Raw genomic sequence first — 20,897 nt, 5'->3', positions numbered from 1 at the left:
AGGAAAAATGTTCTCTGATACGATTAAGGAAGGACTGAACTGCAGGTCTCCTTGGACACTCTTACCTCTTCCTTTAATTGAGCTTTTGAGACTTCGACAATTACCAGGACAACAATGCAGAGCTATAGCTGATCTTGTGTGGGGTTCCCTGTCTCTTTGACTTCCAAGTCAGGCTAACAGCCTGATTGAAATCCTACAGTGATGTTATACATAAATAACTCTAAACATCTTAATAGGTACAACTCTGGAAACCATTATATTTTTTGTTGTATCCTCCCAATTGCATATGATTCTGCCTTTTATTGAAGTTCCTTTAGTGGATCAATAGTGTACTGTAAGGTCACTTGCTTTTCTAATTCTGTCTTACAGCTGAACACAGACTGGAACAAATATGATGACAGGTTAATGAAAGCAGCTGAAAGGGGTGATGTGGAAAAGGTTTCATCAATCCTTGCCAAAAAAGGAGTCAGTCCTACTAAACTGGATGTGGAAGGGAGATCTGCGTAAGTAGCTTCCAGTGCTCCAATAATGGTGTTGGAAAGCTACTGAAAGTTATTAAATTCCTAAATCTTGTTGCTGCTGTAAAAACTCTTTTTTTGATATATAAATCTATGTAATACATCACGTTAGATTCAAGTTTCATCTAAACTACAATACCAGATGGCTAGAATGTGAAATTCTCAAACAATCTTCACTTCAAAGTGCAGATCAGTATTTAAATACTTGCTCCTGCCAGATTTGAATATTAAAGAGAAATGGAAAGCATATTAGTTTCTCACCTGGTTCACTGATTGAAGGTAAATAACTTTCCTGAAGTAATCGTTAAAGTAATATCTGCAAAACACATAACTGGATTTGGATGCTGTCCAAAGCTGCATTTGTATTGTATAATACTTTCAGTATACAGCTATTTGCTGTGACTTTCCTGGTTAATGCTACCATTTTTGTGTATGAAACAGTTGTGCTCAAGCAAGGTATTTTCTGTTTTTAGATTCCATGTTGTAGCATCAAAGGGAAACCTGGATTGCTTGAACACCATCCTTATTCACGGAGTTGATATCACAGCCACTGATGCTGCAGGTAGGCTTCCTCAAATGTCCAAGTGCAACTTGCAAAAGTTCTCAGCTTGGTTTTTATTTTGGAGTAGAATTAAGCTGAACTACAGGATAGATCTTCCTCCTTTCTGTAGTTTCCTGTAGTTGGCAAAAAAAATTGATTATCTGTGTGACTTGTTGCTGAACTTGTGAGGAAACTGGTCATGCCCTGTCACGTAAGTTCATGAATGCAGAAGAACTTAAGAACTTTGGTTTTGTGCTGCTATAACAGTATTATATATAGTCTGCTCTGGACTCACTGGCGAGATTAGCATTTCTGGTTGAGAATAACAGTGTAAGAACAGTTTTAAATGAATTTGTGTTCATTTAAATACCAGTGTATTTCACTGAGACTTGTAAAGTACTATATGCAATGAGGATTCAAATTAAATGATATAGTAGGTGTTTGTGCACCCATACTGAGCCCTCAAAAATTCAGAGCGTGTCTGCGCTACCTTCTTGATTTGCAGGTGTGATATTAGAGTTTGTGTGAAGGTCTCGTTGAAGAGGTGGTTAAAAACGGCTGCTAATTTTGCCTCAGATTGTTTACCTCATAATTTAACATGGTTAATGAATATTCTCTTGTTTTCAATTTCGTTACAGAAATACCTAGCCTCCTCCTTTCATGTGACAGATTATTTTTTTAAATGCTTATGTGGAGTCATTTGCAGTATTTTGAGTAATGAACTTGAACCCTTGGTTGCAGCTTCTCTAAAATAAGAAGAGACTGTAACAAATAGTGAAGTATAAGCAAGAGAGATGACTTAGTTATAGCACTGATGGAATTGATGGGGGGGACAGGGACTGTTGTATCTAAAATCATGTGAATATTCATCTGAACTGTCTCTTGTCCTGAAATCAGTCTAGCAGTCTAATGACACATATGTATCTTGAAGTTTCATACATCTAGCATGTGATGAGCAGTAGTGAAGTATATAGAATTATGGAGGAGGATGATGACAGTTTTTTCTTCAGATGAAATAAACTATGCCAATGCTTTAGTGAAGTACAAATTAACTTCTTATGAATTAGTGTTTTATGATTAGTAATAGACTTTCTGAGGAACAACATAGGCGTGTTGAAGTTGTGTGTGGTATTTCTAATGCATGTTCAAAATAGATCCTGAATTGATGATATTTCTTTTTAGGTAGAAACGCATTGCACCTAGCTGCAAAATATGGACATGCTTTATGTTTGCAGAAGCTGCTGCAGGTACTGAAAAATACAACTTGTTTGTTGTCACTGTTTTTTTTATTCTTGAGAGGAAGAAAGGTACTCTTAAATATACTGATTCAATATTGGGACATGCCACTTCCCTCTTTTTTTAAACAATTACATTCTTTTTTTAAAAAATAAGATAGTCATGTGGAAAAGACCTTTTCATATTAAATAAGAGATTGTGGCTGGAAGAGTGCTAAAATAAAAAAAATAAACAATTTGTCTCTTCATGTAGGCAATAAAATCAGGTTGTAGTTTCTACCTCTTAAAGACAATGGAGCTGTGTGTCTTTTAAAGGCTAGTGCGCCTTTTCTGAATACATTTGCATTTACAAACAGTAATACTGAAAGGCCTGCTCAAGAGTAGTGTTTCCTTCAAAAGATGGGTGTTTATATCCATAATCTTTCATTAATGAAACAATATTGGGGATCGTCTTAGGTTTGTGTGATATTTATTTTTTCTTTATTCCTGGTCAGTTTATGCTCATTTGATATTTTTTTTAACTTTTAATGGGTTCTTTTCATCTTCTGTTTATTTGATGCATGTCTCCATGCAGACATAAATGGCACATTTTCTGTGGAGTGCCAGAACTAGTAGTGATACTGGTAGCAAAGGAGTGAGACAAGTAGTGGAGAATCTTGGCTCTAGTGAACAAACATTTGAAAGTGTTTGTGAAAAGTCTGTGAATTGCACATTTTCTTTGCACGGTGTTAATTTATGTCTACAACTTTTGATCAATATGTTTAGAGCACTAAAGTGCATGTACCCATAGCTCACTCTTTCATGTATTTCACTATGTTTTTTCCTTAAATCACTCTTTATTGTTTTAATTGAACCCTCAAAACATTTCACGTTTTGTAAGTGCAGTCTGAATCCTGACTGATAACCAGGGTTACTTATTTTAACAGTACAACTGTCCAACAGAGAATGTGGATCTTCAAGGAAGAACTGCTCTTCATGATGCAGGTAAAAGGTTTTGCTTTTCTGATAACTGTAATATGAAATCTAGGTTTAATGGATTGATTTTCAGATGGGCCAAATTCTTCTCCTTTTAATTTTGGTGACTGTAGTAGGAGAAGAAGTTTTATATTGTCATGACATTTGTCATCAGTAATGAACTTTTTCACAGTCTTAGCAGAGGTTGTAGGTCTGAAAGTCTCTTCTGATGCCCTTGAATTGTCTAGTAAAATCTTCAGCAAATACCACGAGCAGTGTTTTAGAGCAATGGTGTTAGTAGGTTAAGATACCTTTACTCTCGGTTGTCTGCATCCTCATTATGCTATGCAGTGTCCTGAACAGTAGCGTTTGATTTTTCATGTACTCTTGAGGTGGTCATGTGAGAACTAAGTCACAGAGCCTTGTCTTGCTTTAACTTAGTTGCATGAATTTTTGTGAAGGAAATACACCCAAGGAGGTGTTTGGGGTTTCACAAAGGCTGTTTTCAGCTGTATAATTTGCTTGCTCTTTTTCTCTTGAAAGCTATGTCAGACTGTTCCTCTAGCATACAACTACTGTGTGATCATGGGGCCTTGGTGAATTCAAAAGATGGAGTAAGTTGTTGCTTATAGCATTCTCCTGCACAAACCCTATTGGAGTTTTTGTGGGTTCTCTGCTTTTTCTCCTTTTCCTTATTTCTTTCCCCTTTCTTCTCTTCAGGATGGGAGGACACCACTAGTGCTGGCCACTCAGATGTGTCGTCCGATGGTTTGTCAACTTCTGATAGACAGAGGAGCAGATGTTAATGCCAGGGACAAACAAAACAGGTAACACTTGCAGAGGGTTGTCAGAATGTCTGCTGACATTTAAAGGGTAGAAAGCTGTCCCTTGACTTTCAGGCTACAGAATAAATGTACTAAGTTCAGTGGAAAAGAACGTGGGATTTAGTTCAGAAGTAGATGTGCCAATTCAGTAACACAGAGAGGTGTGGCCTTTTTTATTGCTTGTTCTTGCATCTAAAATACATATAGGCTTGTTACTGCCAGCAGAGAAACTGCAGTTGGTTCTTTAAGGGTTTGTATGTCCAAAGCTGGATCTTGTACCCATTGGAATCAATATGCAAAATGGGTCATGACAAAAGTGGTATTCTGCCAAGAAGTACTTGAGTACTGTTGGAGTTCTGAAGGGACCTAAAGGCCTTGAAAAGTTTGCTTCCATATTCATGGCAGGGGTCAAGGGGAGGGGTTTTCTCTTTGTACCTGCTACTTCTGCCAGTTATTTCTTGGAGGATGGCTACCTGGTGGCCAATGGATGGGAGGCTGCTATGGGACAAAGCATGGGTACTTGCATTGCATATTCTGAAGCTGGCAAGTGTTTGGAAGGTATTGCCAAGGCTCCCAAGCACTTGCCTCCCCAAACTTTGTCTAAACTTCTTGTCATGTATTTGTTGTGTCTATTGGGATTTGTATCTAGAGAGGAAGCTGAAGTCATAGGAGTTTTCAAAACACTGGGTGGTTCTCTCAAAGGCAGTGGGTTTATGCTGAGTTTAATGAAAATACTGCTATTACAGTGTTTTTGTTTGCTTTTTAACAAATATTTAAACATTGACTAAATGACTTTTTAAAGCTTAGTTTGCTCTCTTGATAGAGGAAAGATTCCTTGACTCAAGTTTCCATGATTAGACTTAAGTGTACAAAGGATTCTTTCTGTAAGTGATTGCTCCATTAAAGTGTGAGATCCCTGAGTCTCTGAATGCAGTCTTTCTCCCCATCCTCAGGACTGCCTTAATGTTAGGCTGTGAATACGGCTGCAAGGATGCAGTAGAAGTTTTGCTCAAAAATGGTGCGGATGTTAGTTTGACTGATGGCCTTGGTCATGACTGTGCTTACTATGCCAGAATTGGTGACAATATTGACATTTTGGCTTTAATAAAAGCTGCCGTTGAGGATTCCAGCAAAGGTATGGAGAACACAGCTATAACAGCTTGCTGTTATTCTTTTGTTTGAATTGTGTATCTTCCTACTGCTACGTCTTCAGGAACTGTTTTTTGGCGGGCAGCTGTAGTCCTTTAAACAAAAAGGTGATAAACTGCCTGTTTGGGAGCGGAAAGAAGGCTTTTGGGTTTTGTTTGGTTTTAGTAAAGCTTTTAAAGTAAATGCGGGCTCTCATGCCTCGAGGTATTAACATTGCTGAACCTGGTGTTGCAGTATTTGATCATAGGAGTTATTTAGCCTTATTTATAGAAAAACTTTGTACTTGTGAATGTTTCCATATTTGATTAACTGGAGGGATGGTGAACCTATTTCTTGAAATGTCCTCCCAAGATTGAAAATAGATAGAATTAGCTGAATGTGGTGCATGAGTTTGAAGTGCATTTTAAAAATTCCTATTTTTTGTGGTGCTTTTTTAGCAAGAGATACCATGAAGAAAGGGCAACCTGAACAAAAGGTAAGGCTGTTTATACTAAGTATCTCCTAAGGCAGTATATTGCTGGTATTGTTGAGACAGTGATTGAGACTGTGCTATGATGCAAAACTAGTTCAGTATTTTTTGAATTCTTAACTTCATATGTAGTTGAGAAGAATTCCTTTAGTCAGATGGTGTGGCTATTTCTATTTGAAATATATTCGATGATGTGCATATTCAGGATTAGAGTTTTGACAAGCATCCCATTTGCTGTCTGGATGAGATCATGAGTGACCTCTTGCTGAGAAGCAATCTGTCAAAATGGGAGTGTTGGTAGTATTGCCCCCCAGTGGAAGCTGAAATGGAGGCTGAGAGCAGCCCACTGTTCCCAGAAATGGATGTCTGCAGAACACAACAGGAATATAAATTAATACCTTACTGTTGCAGTAACAGATTACTAATATGTTACAGAAGTGGAATCGGCTGCATGCACAGGAGGAGGTGAATGTCAAGCTATATCAGAAGGAATATAATGCTCAGGTAAGCAAGAAGGATTTCCATGACTTGAATATTCCCATATGCATAATAAACCAGACATCCTAAAGACAAGATGTGCTTGTAAAGTAAGCATTAGCATTGCCATTAAGAAAGGTCATATATATTGCTGTTTACTTGAAACTTAATTGCATGACTGTAGTGTGGCAATTAAGCAGATAAGCTGTAAACTTTTTCCGGAAAAAAACCACTTGTTTGTGTAACAAATAGTTGCAAGTCTCTTCATGTTTTAACCCTGCCCATCTTTTAACCTTCTGTCTACTACTTTTGCCTGCAGTAAAGTCATAGGGTCACAAACCAGGAAGATTTATTTTTTTAACATTCTCAAGCGAGATGTTTGTTTGTCTTGCTAAAAACAGCTTGTATCATAACTGTTCTACTAACTTGTGTTAATTTTCTCATCTTGTTACTTTGTCATTACAGTTTTCAAAAAGGTAAACGATGTTTTAAGCTATGGGGAACAAACCACTGAAAAATTAAGGCCTTCGTTCTGAAATGCTCTGTAATAAAAGGATAAAGATCTCTAAATGCAACTTCTCTGGTTTGAGCTAAAGTAGTTACCACGGTTAAGGCAGCGATTACCAGGCAAGAGTTAAACATGCTTTATTGTTTGCATGTGAGCACTGGACTGATTGATGGTGCAAAGACCTATAATTTTCATGTCTTGGATTTATTAGATGTTACTAGAGTGATTCTTGTGGCTGCTGGAACAGTTAGCTCATTTAAAGGTTGCTATGCTTCATGCTGGTGAGGCTTTTTCATTACACCTTTGGCTGCAGTGGTTGAGTTGCAGGAACTGTTTTAGCATTGGTTATTTTTACTTGTTAACAGACAGCAGATAAGCAGCCTCTTGAGTACTGTCAGCATTGAATGTAATCTTACTCTGTTCATACTTCCAAAACTTGTATGTACATTTACAAGAGAATGAACTGTCTAGAGCTGAAAAGCTTGAAGACTGTGGATCTTGTGCTTATGTAAACCTTCAGAATGAAACAAACCTGGAGTAAGGCCACAAAATCGTTAGTGGATTTGTTAGGCAAGGCTTGGTGTCTTTAATGACTGTTAAAATTGTTGGTTCGGATTCTTTAGTTTTCCCAGTGTGTGTGTGTAGTGTGGTGGTGTCTGGTTTTTAATTTTACTTTTTACTTTAAGGAATTGGAGTTAGAAAATCAAGATTTGAAAGATAGAATGAGAGAAGTGCAAGAGGAGCAAAGGATGCTGCTGGATAGAATCAGCGGGCTACAACTACAATTGAATGAGGTAAACCTAGTATTGGAATAACCTGACTTGAAAGCTGTAATAACTACCTGACGCTGACAGGCTGGTAGAAGTAGAAAGGAAAGCATGTGTAATTAAGATGTGGTCTTCACTGCTTTCCTGTGAATTATTTCTGTATGTGTCACTGTTATATTCTTCTGCTGCAAAAGCCTTTGGTCTTGTACTTATAGTCAAAATGCAAGGAGACCTGTTACAAAGTCATGCAGCGATACTCATAAATTTGAGCAATAACATTTATGGCTATACTTTGCAATGTAATGTGAACCATGAGGTGTTCTGGCATGTTGTAATTTGGAGAGTAAACTTCATCTGCACAATTAAATGTAGGTGTTGTGTGTCACTACTTTTCATCATAACCACTGCTTATTTTCCAGCTGTTACTGTAAGTGGAAACACAGAGAAAAATCTTCAGTTGGCAAAAACAGAAACAAAGGTTTTAAATAAGGAGTTTCTCGCCCAAATTTAAAACTCTGTTTTTAAAGTTCCTTCTTAAAGGTCTAAATGACTGGTTTGAGGCAGGAAAAACAGCATTTTTTTTTCTGCTTTGTGGGGGCTCACATTTGTTCTTTCACTGTATTTTAGTAGAGGTACATTTAAAAAGTATGCAGCTTTCCCCTAAATGTAGCAGCACATGGATAGAAAGACGATTTCTTCTTGGAATCATGGGCTTGTCTGAACTTCTGTCTTAAGTGTTGCTTTTATAAAACAAACAAACCCCACAGACTCACTCTGTCATACTCACTTCCCTAAATCAGCAAACTTCTACTGAAAAACTGTACTGTTCTGCCTGAGTAGTGTATGATCTAGATAATTGAAAAGATATTCCAGTTTCCTAGTATGCATGTCAAGTGACATTGCTCTGTCCAACATCCTTAACTTTTGTTCATCTATTTCTTTTGCTGGAGGTTAGAAGGTAAATGAAAGGGGAACAGGCAGAAGCATGTAGCATTAGAAACTGGGGTAGACTTGTCAACTAATGAACTGTGTATAAGCCCCTTAACCATTATTGAAAAAATGATTTGTGGGGGAATTTTTTTGTTATTTTTGCAGGAGCAAATGTTTGCAGATGATCTTGAAAATGAGGTACGATATATCACCTTAAAGTGTAATAGAACTATCAAATAGGGGAAGTGACTATCACATTTAAGTAATGGTATTTATAACTATAGTTAAAAGAAAAGCTAGCTAGCAGTAGATATTTCATTTAGCATTTATATGTACTCTGTTTATACAGCTGCATAGCTTTTCTGTTACTACAAATAGTATATGTAATGCCTATGGCACCTTTAAAGTAGACTTTAATATTATAAGTATCTCCTTAGTAACTTTCAGTAATGCAAGACTAATGTGAATAAATTAAACAATAACAAAATATGTTGGTGCGTATTCCCTTGACTCGTTCTTCAGGCCTCCTCTTGTAGAGGAGCAGTGCTGTGGAAGAACTTCAGAACCAAAAATTTAGGGATTCTTTCAGTGCTGATCTTGGTTGAAGTTTGCCCTAAACTTTTTTAAAACGTTGCTCAAGACCTTACAAATCTGGCCATTCTTGTGGCTTTGCCTATTTGTACTCTTTCTCTTTCAGAAAGATGAGTTGAAGAAAATCCTAAGTACCAAGGAAAAACAGCAGGAAGAAAGCTTAAGAACTATTGAAGCTCTCAAAGCTAAACTCAAATACTATGAAGTATGTTAACCGATTTGAAATGTAATATAGCAATTGATAGTTGCAGTAGTAAATACTTAAGCAATTTTAAATTGTTAAAGGTCTTAAATGGCTATCTTATTGTAAAAGCTTTCCCTGCCCTTTAATCCCTAGTTTAACATACAATAAAAATTTGAAATCAATTTTCAGCTTTATTTTTGTGTTTCTTGCTGTTTGCTTTTAGGTTGACTTTGTGGCATCTGGAAGTAACTTTGGTAACAGTAAGTGTATTTAATTCTTAAAACTTGCCATGCATGATGCAGAGTTAGAATACATAGACAAAGGGTGTTTTTTTGTCATCTCTCTTTTGTTGATCTTAACTATAGCCAAGCATAAGTGTGTGTGTCCACACTTCAAACCTCAGAATACAGTCAGCTGGGCGCAGTTGTGTTTGTATGCAAGTGCTAGGGCACTATTGGTCAGTCTTGCTTGCAAGTGACTGGTCTTGTGAAATGTGCATTGCCACTCTGCTACGTCTTCTAATGTGAAAAATGAGCTGAGCAAGCTCTGTGCTTCAAATTGAGCCTTCCCCCTTCCATTCTTCATATCTTAAACGCTCATGTGTACGTGACAAAAAAACTATGGTCCTTGTGAAAGCTTAAGTGTAGGCAGGTTTGAAAACGGCTTTAAACAGGCAAGACCTCAGCTTATACTTCTATTAGAAATTATTCCAGTTCCAGAAACTGAAGTCTTTTGCATCTGACGTGGTTACAGGCCTGTCTTGCACTTGTGTAACTTAAAATGTTACTTTATCTGTCATGAGCTGTTGTGAGAGCTGGTCGGCTGCCTGTCAGGAAGGATCTTTTATTTGGAGTGCAAGGGGATGCTTTTCCCTGGTGTGTTTATGTGCAGACATGCAGCTAGCTCAAGGTGGCTTTCATGACTGTTTTGCAGAACAATTTACCTAGCCTGGTATAGTAGGGGTATTCTTTCCTTAGGAGGAGTTTGTCCAGACTTCCTATGTGACTTAATTAAGGAGGAGTTGTTTTAATACCAAGTACTTAAACACCAACCTGTAGCCTTGCACAGTCCCATTGAACAGAATAAAATTAGGGAGGAAAATCAGAGTTCTTGTGATTATGTGTGACTGTTTTTAAACAGAGACTAAATGCTGTTTGCTTTGAAAAATCTAGGAAAAGAAGATTTATTACTTAAACAAGGCCAGGTGTTTGCTGTGGAATCGCAGGTAAAATATTTTACCACTTGAGAGAGTTCTAAGATAGTTATATATGTATATTAGACATTGCTTCTAAATGCAACATTTTCAGTACCACTTGCTTTTCTATGTTTATTTTTAACTGCTGGTGCCCTCTAGAGTTAGATATGTGACTGTTAAATGCTGTGAAATTGTTGGATGCTGAATGATCTGGTCTGTTATGAGCATTCTTAAAACTGAATCAACAGACTACTGGATCAACAGTCAGTGTAAAGTGCAATTGGTTTTTCATCTCCATAATTTTTCTTATACTTCAAATTCAGCTAAAATTTAGAAGGCTTTATTTTTCTGCCACCTATACAATAATTTCCTGTCAATTTTGTTTGCTGACAGCTAGCTACCTTTTAAAGCAACAATTCAATTATAAACAAGGTCCATCAGACCCTTGCAGTGAGTCATATATGATAGGGATTGCTCCTAATTGACAAACTGTTCTTAAACTTGAGTATTTTAGCTGTAATGCTCCCAGAAGTAAGTGATGACTAGAAATAAATCCATACATCCTGTGCTTTCTTGCCAGATTTCACTGATATATGTATTTTGTATGTTCTGCTGCTAACACAGAAAAATCCACTCACTTCTGCCATGTTTTACATAACCTTATCCCAATGGTCCTATGATTTTTTTTATTCTTAGTTGAAATTTAAAGTGAGTTGATGTGTAATTAAAAAAAAAAAAAAAACAAAAACAAAAAAAAAAAACAAAAACACAAACCAAAAAAAGGGGGGGAGGAGTGGCTGAGCACAAAAAGCCAACCAATCAAAAAAACCCAAACCGTGTCCCAAGAAGGAAGTAAATGGCTTTAAGCTAGTTGTATCTGGAAGCTACCTACTGCTTTCTGGTCCTTGGAACATGAATGAGATCATTGGAGCAAGCCTATGCCATGTCATAGCCATCATGGCTGGTAATGAAGGTTGGTAGTGAAGACCACATAGCAGGAGGGCAAAACTGGATTTTCTGAGAGATCTTTTAGCAGACAGTAAATTAAATGACTGTTTTCCTCAGCCTTTTCAGAGGGAAGGTTCTGTTAACCATGACATACTCTGTTCTGATTCCTTTTAAAATTATATTCACGTGCTTGAGGGATGAAGGAAATCTCAGAAATTAAATTTCTACTAGCAGATGAGTGATTAAATATGAATAACAAGGGAAATGAATATACTATACCTGTACTTTAATGTCATTAGGGTCTGATGATTGGGAAACAGTGATGTAGAGCTATATTCAAGATTTTTTTTTTACTGTTAAAAGCTGAAATAATGTGTTCTGTAATATGGGCAAGAATAGATTGGTGTGTTTCTAAGATAAGAGATCTCTTGGACAAATGTTATGCTCATATCAACATAGGTTTAAGACAGTTGACAAGTCATATGCCTATGACTTGTCAAACTTGTTAACGTGTATCCATTTTTGTGCCAATTTATCTTCAGTCTAGGTCTATGCTGAGACCCCTGGAGCTCTCCCTGCCTAACCAATCATCCAGTTCAGAGAAGGAAACTTTAAAGAAAGAACTTGACAACATGAGGGCCTGCTATGGAGCAGCAAAAGAAGAAATTACCAAATTGCAGAGAGAACTGTCTCACAAGGTATCTGAATGTACAGCTTTGGCATCAGAGTGTGAAAGAACCAAGGCAGAATCTGATGGACAGATAAAACAACTGGAAGATGCTTTAAAAGATGTACAGAAAAGAATGTTTGACTCTGAAGGCAAAGTTAAGCAAATGCAGACCCACTTTCTTGCTCTGAAAGATCACCTGACTAATGAAGCTGCTTCGGGAAACAGTAAGCTAACAGAGGAGCTGAAGGATCAGTTGAAAGAAATGAAAACGAAGTATGAAGGAGCCTCTGCTGAAGTGGGAAAACTAAGAAACCAGATTAAGCAGAATGAATTGCTGGTGGCAGAATTTAAGAGAGATGAAGGAAGGCTAGTGGAGGAAAATAAAAGGTTGCAGAAGGAACTTGTTAAGTTGGAGATGGAGCGAGATAAAAGGGGAAGAAATGTTGTGGAGTTAGAAGGGCAGCTCAAAGAAACAGCAGTGAAGTTAGCCCGCTCTGTAACTTCAGAGAAATTTGAAAATATGAAGAGTTTGTTATCAAATGAAGTGAATGAGAAAGCAAGGAAGTTAGCAGAGATGGAAGGAGAGCATGAAAAACTGCAGGCAGAGATTCTGCTTTTAAAGAGGGAATCTGAGAGTCAGAAAGCCAAACTTGCTCAGCATGTAAAGCCAGAAGACCATGAACAAATGAGGAGTGGGTTTGAGAGAAAAAATGAGGAACTTGGGAAGACAATTTCTGAATTATCACAGAAAAATCAGACTCTGCAGAAGGAACTTGAAAGACTGCAGGTGGATAACAAGATGCTTAAACAGCAAATCCAAATGCTAAAAACTGAAATTAAAAGCCAGAATGTGCCTTTAAAAATTCACGAAGAATTGAAGAAAACAAATGATCTGACTGTTGGTGACCTGACCAAAAAGCTTTTTGAAATAACAAAGAAGTACAATGAAAGCAAAGCAGAAGCTGAAAAGTTGCTGGCAGAGAAGAACAATTTAAATGAGAATATCAGCCTCTTCCAAGCTGTGTACCTGTCTCCAGAGCAGCACAAAAAAGAAGTGGAAGCTTTAAAATCTAATGGTATTGAACTTGAAAAGCAGCTTGCTGAGCTTCAGAAAAAATGTGATGATGAACAAGCAAAAGTGTGCAAACTAGTCTCTGAAAATACAGTCATAAGAGAGACTCTCAGGGATCAGTATGTGTTGGCTACAACACATGAAGAGATTAAAACAGTCTTGAATAACACATTAGAAAAGACTAATAGGGAGCTGTCAGATCTGAAGGAAAAGACTGAAGAGATAAAGCAAGAATTCATGAGGGTAAATGAAGAAAATGGAACTTTGAAAAATAAGGTGACACTCTTACAGAATCAATTACAAACTGAGTATATAAGTTTAAAAGATCATGAAACTACAGTGACTAGTTTGAATAAAGGCATGCAAGAACTTCAGGAGAACAATGTTGCAATTATGGCTGAATATAAGAGGGGTCAAGAAGAAATTTTACAGTTACATGCAGAAATTGAAGCCCAAAAGAAGGAACTTGACACAATTCAAGAATGCATTAAGTCAAAATATGCCCCAGTTGCCTCCTTTGAAGACAGAGAACAAAGCTTTGAAGCCACAGTGAAAGAATTAAGAGCACAGTTGCAGGAACAGGTACAGAAGTGCAGAGAAAGTGAGGAGGAAAACAAGAAATGCAAACAGGAGAATGAAAAGCTCAAAAATGGTGTTTTGTCCATCCAAAATGACTTGCAGCAGAACTACATCCTTGCGGAGAAATCCCATGAAATGGAAAAAATGTTCGCAAGCAAAATGGAGGAGTTGAATAAACAATTGAGAGAATTGCTGCAGAAATACACAGGTGAAAAAGAGGAGAAAGATGAGCTGCAAGAGAGTACCCAGCAGCCCATAACTATGCAGGCTCAGCCTCTTTCAGTAGAACAAATTGAAGCCTTGAAGAAGGCTCTTGGTCACACTATAGAGGATCTAAAGGAAGCCCTCAGAAGTAAGAAGGAATGTTATGACAAAGAAACACTAAAAGTAAGAGAACTACTACAGGAATTGTCAGGTCTAAAAAAGTCTTCAATACCTTTGGTAGAATATACACAAATGAAGGAAATGCTAGAACAAGAAATTGTGGTAATCAAAAATACCTTGAAAGAAAAGGAAGAAGAAAACCAAGTTAAAAATGAAGAAATCTTGAAGTTGCAGTCTGAGATTCAGCTTACTCAGCAAGCTTTAACAGACCTGGAGAGCAAAGAAGTGATTGACATATCAGAATACAAATCCATGAAAAGTACTCTGGAGGCCCAGATTAATAGCATAGCTGAAAATTTGTCCAATATGAATAAAAAGTATGAGGAAGCATGTGAGGAGGCTTTGCAAGCTAGAAAGAGTGAGCTTTCTTTAAAGGATGAAAAGGAGTTGCTTCAGTTACGGAGTTGCAGTATTGAGCAAGAAATTAAAGACCAGAAAGAAAGGTGTGATAAGTCATTGACAACAATTATTGACTTGCAGAAGAGAATACAGGAATCTGCAAAGCAGGTGGAAGCCAAGGATAACAAGGTAGGATATCAGACAGTTCCTTACTGCTAAACTGAAAATGTCAGGAGCATTAACTAGACTTCAAATATTGCTACTTAAGTATTCAAGCACAACTTTGTGTGCTGCGCATTAGGTACCCAGGACTGGCCCAAGTCTGCTAAGATGAAGTACTGGTTTTGTTGATGTTACGCTAAGTTTTTTTTTTAATTCCTTGTATGTTTTGGGCATTGTATGTTGTATTTAAACTTTAAAACTTTCAAGCTGGGTTTTAGACTCCAGGGGTATAAGCTTGTTCTTCTTCCATTGGAGCTGTATTTATTTAGCATTTCTGGCTTGCCTTCTGGTGGTTCATTGTTCCTTGTAGAAATTAGGCCTAGAATATCTTTTGAGCATAAGTCATTTACTTTGCTAGCTGACCTCCAGGGTCCATAGCTTACAAATTTAAATGCTAGGAAGCAGAATGTGAACCAGTGACAGCATGTCGTGAAAGTGAAGTCATCTATCTTTGTGAAGTCTCTTAGCCAGCGTCGTGGTGAGCTGGGACCAAGACCCTTCAGTGCTTGCTGGTCTTCATCAGTTTTTAAAGAATGTTAAAGAATATTAGTTTTTGGTGAGACATCCTTAAATGTAGTTTGTGTGCTTTTTTTTAAAGATAACAGAGCTGCTTAATGATGTAGAGCGGTTAAAACAAGCTCTTAATGGCTTGTCTCAGCTTACATACACCACTGGGATTCCCTCAAAGAGGCAGAACCAGCAGGTTGAACTGCTCCAGAACCAAGTGAAAACACTGCAACAGCAGCTAGCTGTAAGTAGTCATGCAAGGTATTGTCTGAAATGCAGTAGCATTGCTTACAGTTTCTTGTATAGACAAGGAGATATGTATGTGGCCACTGGAGCACTGGTGTTTACTGTAGGCTTAGACTTCTAGACTATTCATGATTTCCCTTTCCCACACCCCCCAAACTGCTTGCTTCTCTGTAAAATTGTCTGCTTCCTTCTGCACACTGGAATTGCAACATTTGGGAACTTTTCCAGATAAAAAGGACAAAATTTAGAGAGAATTTGTGCTTATGAGATATACGGCTATAGTTCATGCCAAGACCATTTCTGTATGCAAGTTCCACATTAATATTTTCTCACTTGAAAGCAAGTGAGGTGGTCCTTTCTTAATGGATTTGACTTTGTGTCCCTTTGTCTGCAAATGTTGTGAAGTGTGTTGCTTATCATGAAGTACTAATAGTGAAGGGGAACACTTTATGGTAAGTGCTGTAATTTTGTGCACAAATATGTTTGCAACCCCTGTGACTTCAATAAAGCTCATAATGAAAGCTATGTATGTGAGCAAAGTTAGTTATTTCTAAATCTGTACAGAAGTAGGATACCTCTTTAATAGTATTTGCAAGGTTGACCTTTATAAGGCAAAGCATTCTTAAATTGGGTGGTTTTAAACAAATAGCTAATGCTGTTGATGAAACAAGTTTTTAATCTTAGCACCTGGGCTAACGCACTAGATCAGCCTGTCTCAGCCTTTCAGCAAAATTGCTTTGCTACAATTAAGTAATAAAAGAAGTGAAGCAGTGATTTTTTTTATTGATTAATGGAGGGGGTTATAGCTAAATTTAACCTTGGAATTCTGCTTTGGCTAACCTATAAGGAACAAAACCAAGCCCACAAAGTTGGAAACAGGCAAGAGTAGACATTAAAAACTTGATGGCTTCACCTCCTCTTCCTGTCTTCTTTTTATAGGATGCTAAAAGGCAGCATCAAGAGGTAGTTTCAGTTTATCGGACACATCTTCTTAGTGCTGTACAGGTATGATAGTGTCAAGTTCACATTGTTTTACTCTGTCATGTCAATGTAGAGATTTTTGAGACCTGTTTCTAACTGCCGTACTGGAAGACCTCGAAACTAGCATCAAGTACCTGTTTTCAAGTGGAAGGTTTTAATTTAGAATGTAGATACGACAAAAAAGCAAACATACACAACTGTAGTCTTATTGTGCCATCTTCTTATTACCGTTCTATGTGTAACAATAACCTACTTTGAAGGGTGATGGTGTCTGGTGATGTGAGCATGTTATTAATTTTGCATCATCCTAAGTAATGATGGAGAGAAGTTGAGTAGGAGTTGGAAACTTAATGCAGACTTATCCAGTGGCTCTCACTGAACAAAGAGCTGATCAACTAATTCAAGTCTTCTGACTTAAGATAATACTTGAGCATGCAAAAGATGAGCCATTACTGCAGCAGCAGGCTGTGGAGTCCAGAGGATAGGAACAGTAAATTTTTCCTGCATCATATTTTCATAAAGGAAATTGCTGTGTCAGAGAGGCAGACCCTTCTTTCAGGAGAAAAAAATAACAGGATTCCTGAAGTATTCCAGACTTTCCCAGAGAGTGGTGAAAGTACAGCAATGGGTTAAGACTTCTGGGTGATTTTGAAGAATCTCCTAATGTTAATGATAGATGGCTGACACTTTATGGGATTTTTAATTTTAACGAAGTGTTTGCTTGCTCTAGGGTCACATGGATGAAGATGTCCAAGCTGCTTTACTACAGATCATTCGAATGAGACAGGGACTTGTTTGCTGACTTGCGTTAGTGCCATTGCTCTTGAAGGCTGCTGCATCTTGTAGGCGTGCTGTGATTACGGTAGTGATAACCTTAATGAGATTTATATAATTATGATAATATAGCTGCAATTAGAACCTCCCAATATGAAACAACTTACAAAGCTGAAATATTTTCTTGTAAAACAGTAAGGTAGGGCTACTAAGTTTCAGATCTGACACTTCTTTATTTAGATTAATAGAAGATGTAGAACGTCTTTTAAAATTGGTATATAAGCTGACTGTCAAAATGATGACATAGTAGTTAAATTATTTTAATGTCTGATTGACCACTTATTAAAGCAAGGCTTATACCCAGAAACTCCAGTTTATCCTATAACTTGAACTCTCATGGTATGGTTAAAAATAAACTGTGTTCAAATGAGCTTGGCTAACTATTGTAGCTGTATATCTCCTTTAACGATTATGAGAAAGTGGCTATTTCGTTATATAAGTTGATCAAGACATACTACAACATGCTTAGTAAGTCAGCTGCAAAGGTAGATGAAAGGTATTTGGGTATATGTTGTAACTTGGCTGGCCAAGTTACAGACTTTATTTAAATAAAAGCTTAAGTGTAGTGCCTTTGCTTTTTGCAAGACTTAAAAATCAGGTTTTCCATCAAAACACTAACTTCTATGTTTGCCATTTCTTCCTCCCTCCCCCAAGGCTTTTCATTAATGCTTTGTAATATTGATTACTGTAGGCTGAAATAGTGGGACTGGAGTGTCACGGTTTGTAGAGCAGCATTTTGATCTAAATGCAATAGTCCTTCTGTATAATTTCATTCTTCATTAGACCTCATATGGGTGTAGACTGAGCAGCTCATTAAACTGTATGCTAGATAATTCAGGTATTGGATTTTCAAACACTATCTCATGGAAGTTTAAGGTATTTTCCTCTTAACTGTAAATTATGTACTATAATCTTATTTATGGGGAAAGTTGCAAATAGTAAGGATTAATGAAATGAGAATTTTTATTTGCTTGGAATCTACCTATTAAGACAGGGCTTCATTTTTAACTGAAGGATGATGTTCCCATAAGTAAGTTTTATGAAAGAAAACATGAAATTTGGGACTATTCAAAGGAAGTAATTGAAAAATGAGCCTGATAACGTATGTGGCTGCTTTAATAGAGCAAACAGTGTAAGTGCTATCAGTAGCCGTGTTAACTTCAGTCTACTTGGATGAAAACATTTACTTACAACTAGCAAGGAGGAATCTGGCAACCTGATGCAGAGAAGACAAACTTCCTCTTCCATGTTCTTGAAAAATAAGGACTTAAGTCATAGTGCAGAGTTCTCTGCTTCATGTTAACGGGGCTTCCCAACAAGCTGTACCTCACAGGCTTAGGTCTCTTTTATTGTTGGTTTTTTAGTAGTATTATGTTTGTTTCCTTTTTTTGTCCCTTTTTGGGCAGAGTCTTGTTACAGAATTGAAGAGACAACTGGCACATGGAGGAGGATACAGACATAGTGATGAATGTGCAGGGTGATTTTTATTATATAAATACACTTAATATATTTACTAAATATGTGTCTGTAGTTAAACAGATCTACTGCTGCTTTCCTTTAATTTCTTAGAGGACTATTACAGAAAACATCTCAGTACATATATGTTACCTTTTAGCCAAATTCTTTTATGATTGCATTACTTGAAACTCTTATTAGAGAGAATTTGTTTTGATATACTAACTCTGGCATATTTTGATATTGTATGTTTCCTTATTAAGGGAGTTCTATGTATGTTTTTCTAAATTTCTCCCATATTACATTATCAATAAAATGTTTTCTTCTTTGTTTTATTGCAGTGGTCAATTCTGTAAAAGGTAAAGAAATGTAAATAGTTTGGCAAAATAGTCTGGGTAGTGAAGGTTATTGAACTCACTTGAATGCTCTCAAATATCAGGTAACACATTTGGTTTTTAGACGTCTGCTGGGATTATTGGGTTTTTCTATTTCCAGAGTTTATGGTTGGTAAAATGTTGGTGACATTGATTGAGACTCAAAGCTTCTACCAGTTAGTTCTTCAGAGTAAAATGACTCTGGCCACTCCTACACCAAACAGGGCAAGCTGTCTGTTATGTTATTCATGAGGTTTGGGGGTGAGCCAGTGACGTTTTCCTACTGCTTTTAATGAAAATATATTCACTTAATAGCATGAAATCAGGTAGCAGCGTAAGCTAAGCAATCTTTGCAGAATAAGTTCTTGGCGCTACCAAAGTCCATTCATCTGGTGTGACTTGAAAGTGAAGGACTCTCTAATTTCACCATTAGCTTAATTTAATTCTTGGTTATTTGGATTATCTCATCCAGCCAGTGGGACATGGAAACAAGTAAGGTTGTGAAGTTATGAACAGTTGCCCTGGTTTTGGCTGGGATAAAGTTAATTTTCTTCCTAGTGGCTGGTACAGTGTGTTTTTGGATTAGTGTGAGAACAATGTTGATAACACACTGATGTTTTAGTTGTTGCTAAGTAGTGCTTATCTTAAGTTAAGGATTTTTCAGTTTCCCTTGCTCTGCCAGCAAGCAGGTGTTAAACATGACAACAGTATAAGTGAAACTTTACTGTATTTAAATAGTGACTGGAACAATGGTTTCTTCCTTGGATCTTTGAAGGAGTTATTTGTATTCTGAGTTAGTAAGCAGAAGTTCTCTTTAGGGTTCTTGTAAATCTCTAATTTGACCTTGGGGGTGGGGGGGGGAGTATATGAGTATATATACATTTGATTTCTTTTTTTTTCTGAAGAGGAACTGGCACTTAAGTAGAACTGTTTCAAGATTTGATATGTCTAAACCTTCCCTCTGCCAGTAGATATGTTCTGTCAACTTTACTGAGTCAGCTAATCTACAGGGTATTCTGAAGTGCTTTTCACTGATAATTTTCTGACAGCTTTGTATATTCTCAGGTGTACTATATGAGTATTTTGATCTCCATGTTTTTCTGCAGAGTGAGGCTAGTTATTTAAAAGCTTTTTCCATTATATTTACATCCTCTTTTATTTTTTAGTAGACAAAGTAATTTCTTTGTTAGAGTATTTTACTTTTGCCATCTTTGTTTTGGGGGTGTGGGGGAGATTAACATGCCACTTAAACACCAGCCTTGAAACATCTTCAAAAGCAAGCTGCTAGTTGAAAATACCCACTGTTATTCTATTCCTTGACCCATACTAGAACAGATACCTGGAAATGCGGAGGTTGTACACTTTAAGTTCTTATGTTGAGACTTGATTGTTCTAACTGCTGTTCCAGCAGCTGAATTCAAGTGGCATAGATCTGAGGCTTCTCACTATGTTAAATGACTTCAGGGTCACTTTTGCAGCTTCAACCCAGTGTCATGTTACTTGAAGCATGAATATGATTACTGGCTTCATCCATTGCAGGACATACATTGTTTTTAAAGGACTAATTAAAATTACCACTTTTCTACAAAATGTGAGTTGGTGGCTGGGGTTGCGAAGTTGTGGGGGTGTCTTGGGTTTGGTTTTTTTTTGGTTTTGTTTGTCTCCTTAATACTCCTCTGTATTTCCTGTTAATATGATACTAAGAGATAATTAAGCTGAGATGTTGCTACTTGCTGGGGGAGAGAAACCCACCAAGCCCAATTGTGCATCTTCTGTAGTAACATTTCAGTTGCACATCAGAAAATGGCTTCTTTTTGGAGGAGAAGTCCCACAGAGCTCTTGCCAGCTTGGTGGCAGAAGGCAGAAGAAAGTCCTACTTGAGAAATAAATGCAAGATAAGGAATGCCATAGAAATGAGAAACTAAATTTCAGTTTCCTTGGGAA

General features: G+C 37.2%; 1 protein-coding gene across 2 annotated transcripts in view; it reads left to right on the top strand.

Moving 5' to 3' along the window:
- UACA (uveal autoantigen with coiled-coil domains and ankyrin repeats) overlaps positions 1-18,908 on the top strand; it is a 33,608-nt gene extending 14,700 nt beyond the window's left edge. Inside the window, exons 2-19 of one of the 2 annotated variants that reach the window (XM_049812738.1) lie at positions 370-503; positions 992-1,080; positions 2,242-2,306; positions 3,221-3,278; positions 3,792-3,862; positions 3,969-4,075; positions 5,026-5,207; positions 5,659-5,696; positions 6,126-6,194; positions 7,362-7,469; positions 8,538-8,570; positions 9,070-9,168; positions 9,371-9,407; positions 10,320-10,372; positions 11,833-14,523; positions 15,155-15,307; positions 16,249-16,314; positions 17,021-18,908. In XM_049812738.1, the coding sequence (XP_049668695.1) occupies positions 370-503; positions 992-1,080; positions 2,242-2,306; positions 3,221-3,278; positions 3,792-3,862; positions 3,969-4,075; positions 5,026-5,207; positions 5,659-5,696; positions 6,126-6,194; positions 7,362-7,469; positions 8,538-8,570; positions 9,070-9,168; positions 9,371-9,407; positions 10,320-10,372; positions 11,833-14,523; positions 15,155-15,307; positions 16,249-16,314; positions 17,021-17,092 (4,125 nt within the window). In that variant the 3' untranslated portion in view covers positions 17,093-18,908. The remainder of the gene's footprint in view (positions 1-369; positions 504-991; positions 1,081-2,241; positions 2,307-3,220; positions 3,279-3,791; positions 3,863-3,968; positions 4,076-5,025; positions 5,208-5,658; positions 5,697-6,125; positions 6,195-7,361; positions 7,470-8,537; positions 8,571-9,069; positions 9,169-9,370; positions 9,408-10,319; positions 10,373-11,832; positions 14,524-15,154; positions 15,308-16,248; positions 16,315-17,020) is intronic. The other variant, XM_049812739.1, reaches the window with a different exon arrangement.
- Positions 18,909-20,897: the final 1,989 nt, after the last annotated feature.

The sequence above is a fragment of the Accipiter gentilis genome, chromosome 10 (genome assembly GCF_929443795.1).
Source record: "Accipiter gentilis chromosome 10, bAccGen1.1, whole genome shotgun sequence".
NCBI classification, from domain to species: Eukaryota; Metazoa; Chordata; class Aves; order Accipitriformes; family Accipitridae; genus Astur; species Astur gentilis.
Note: the sequence above shows the minus strand (reverse complement) of the source record. Positions and strands in the feature narration are given on the sequence as shown.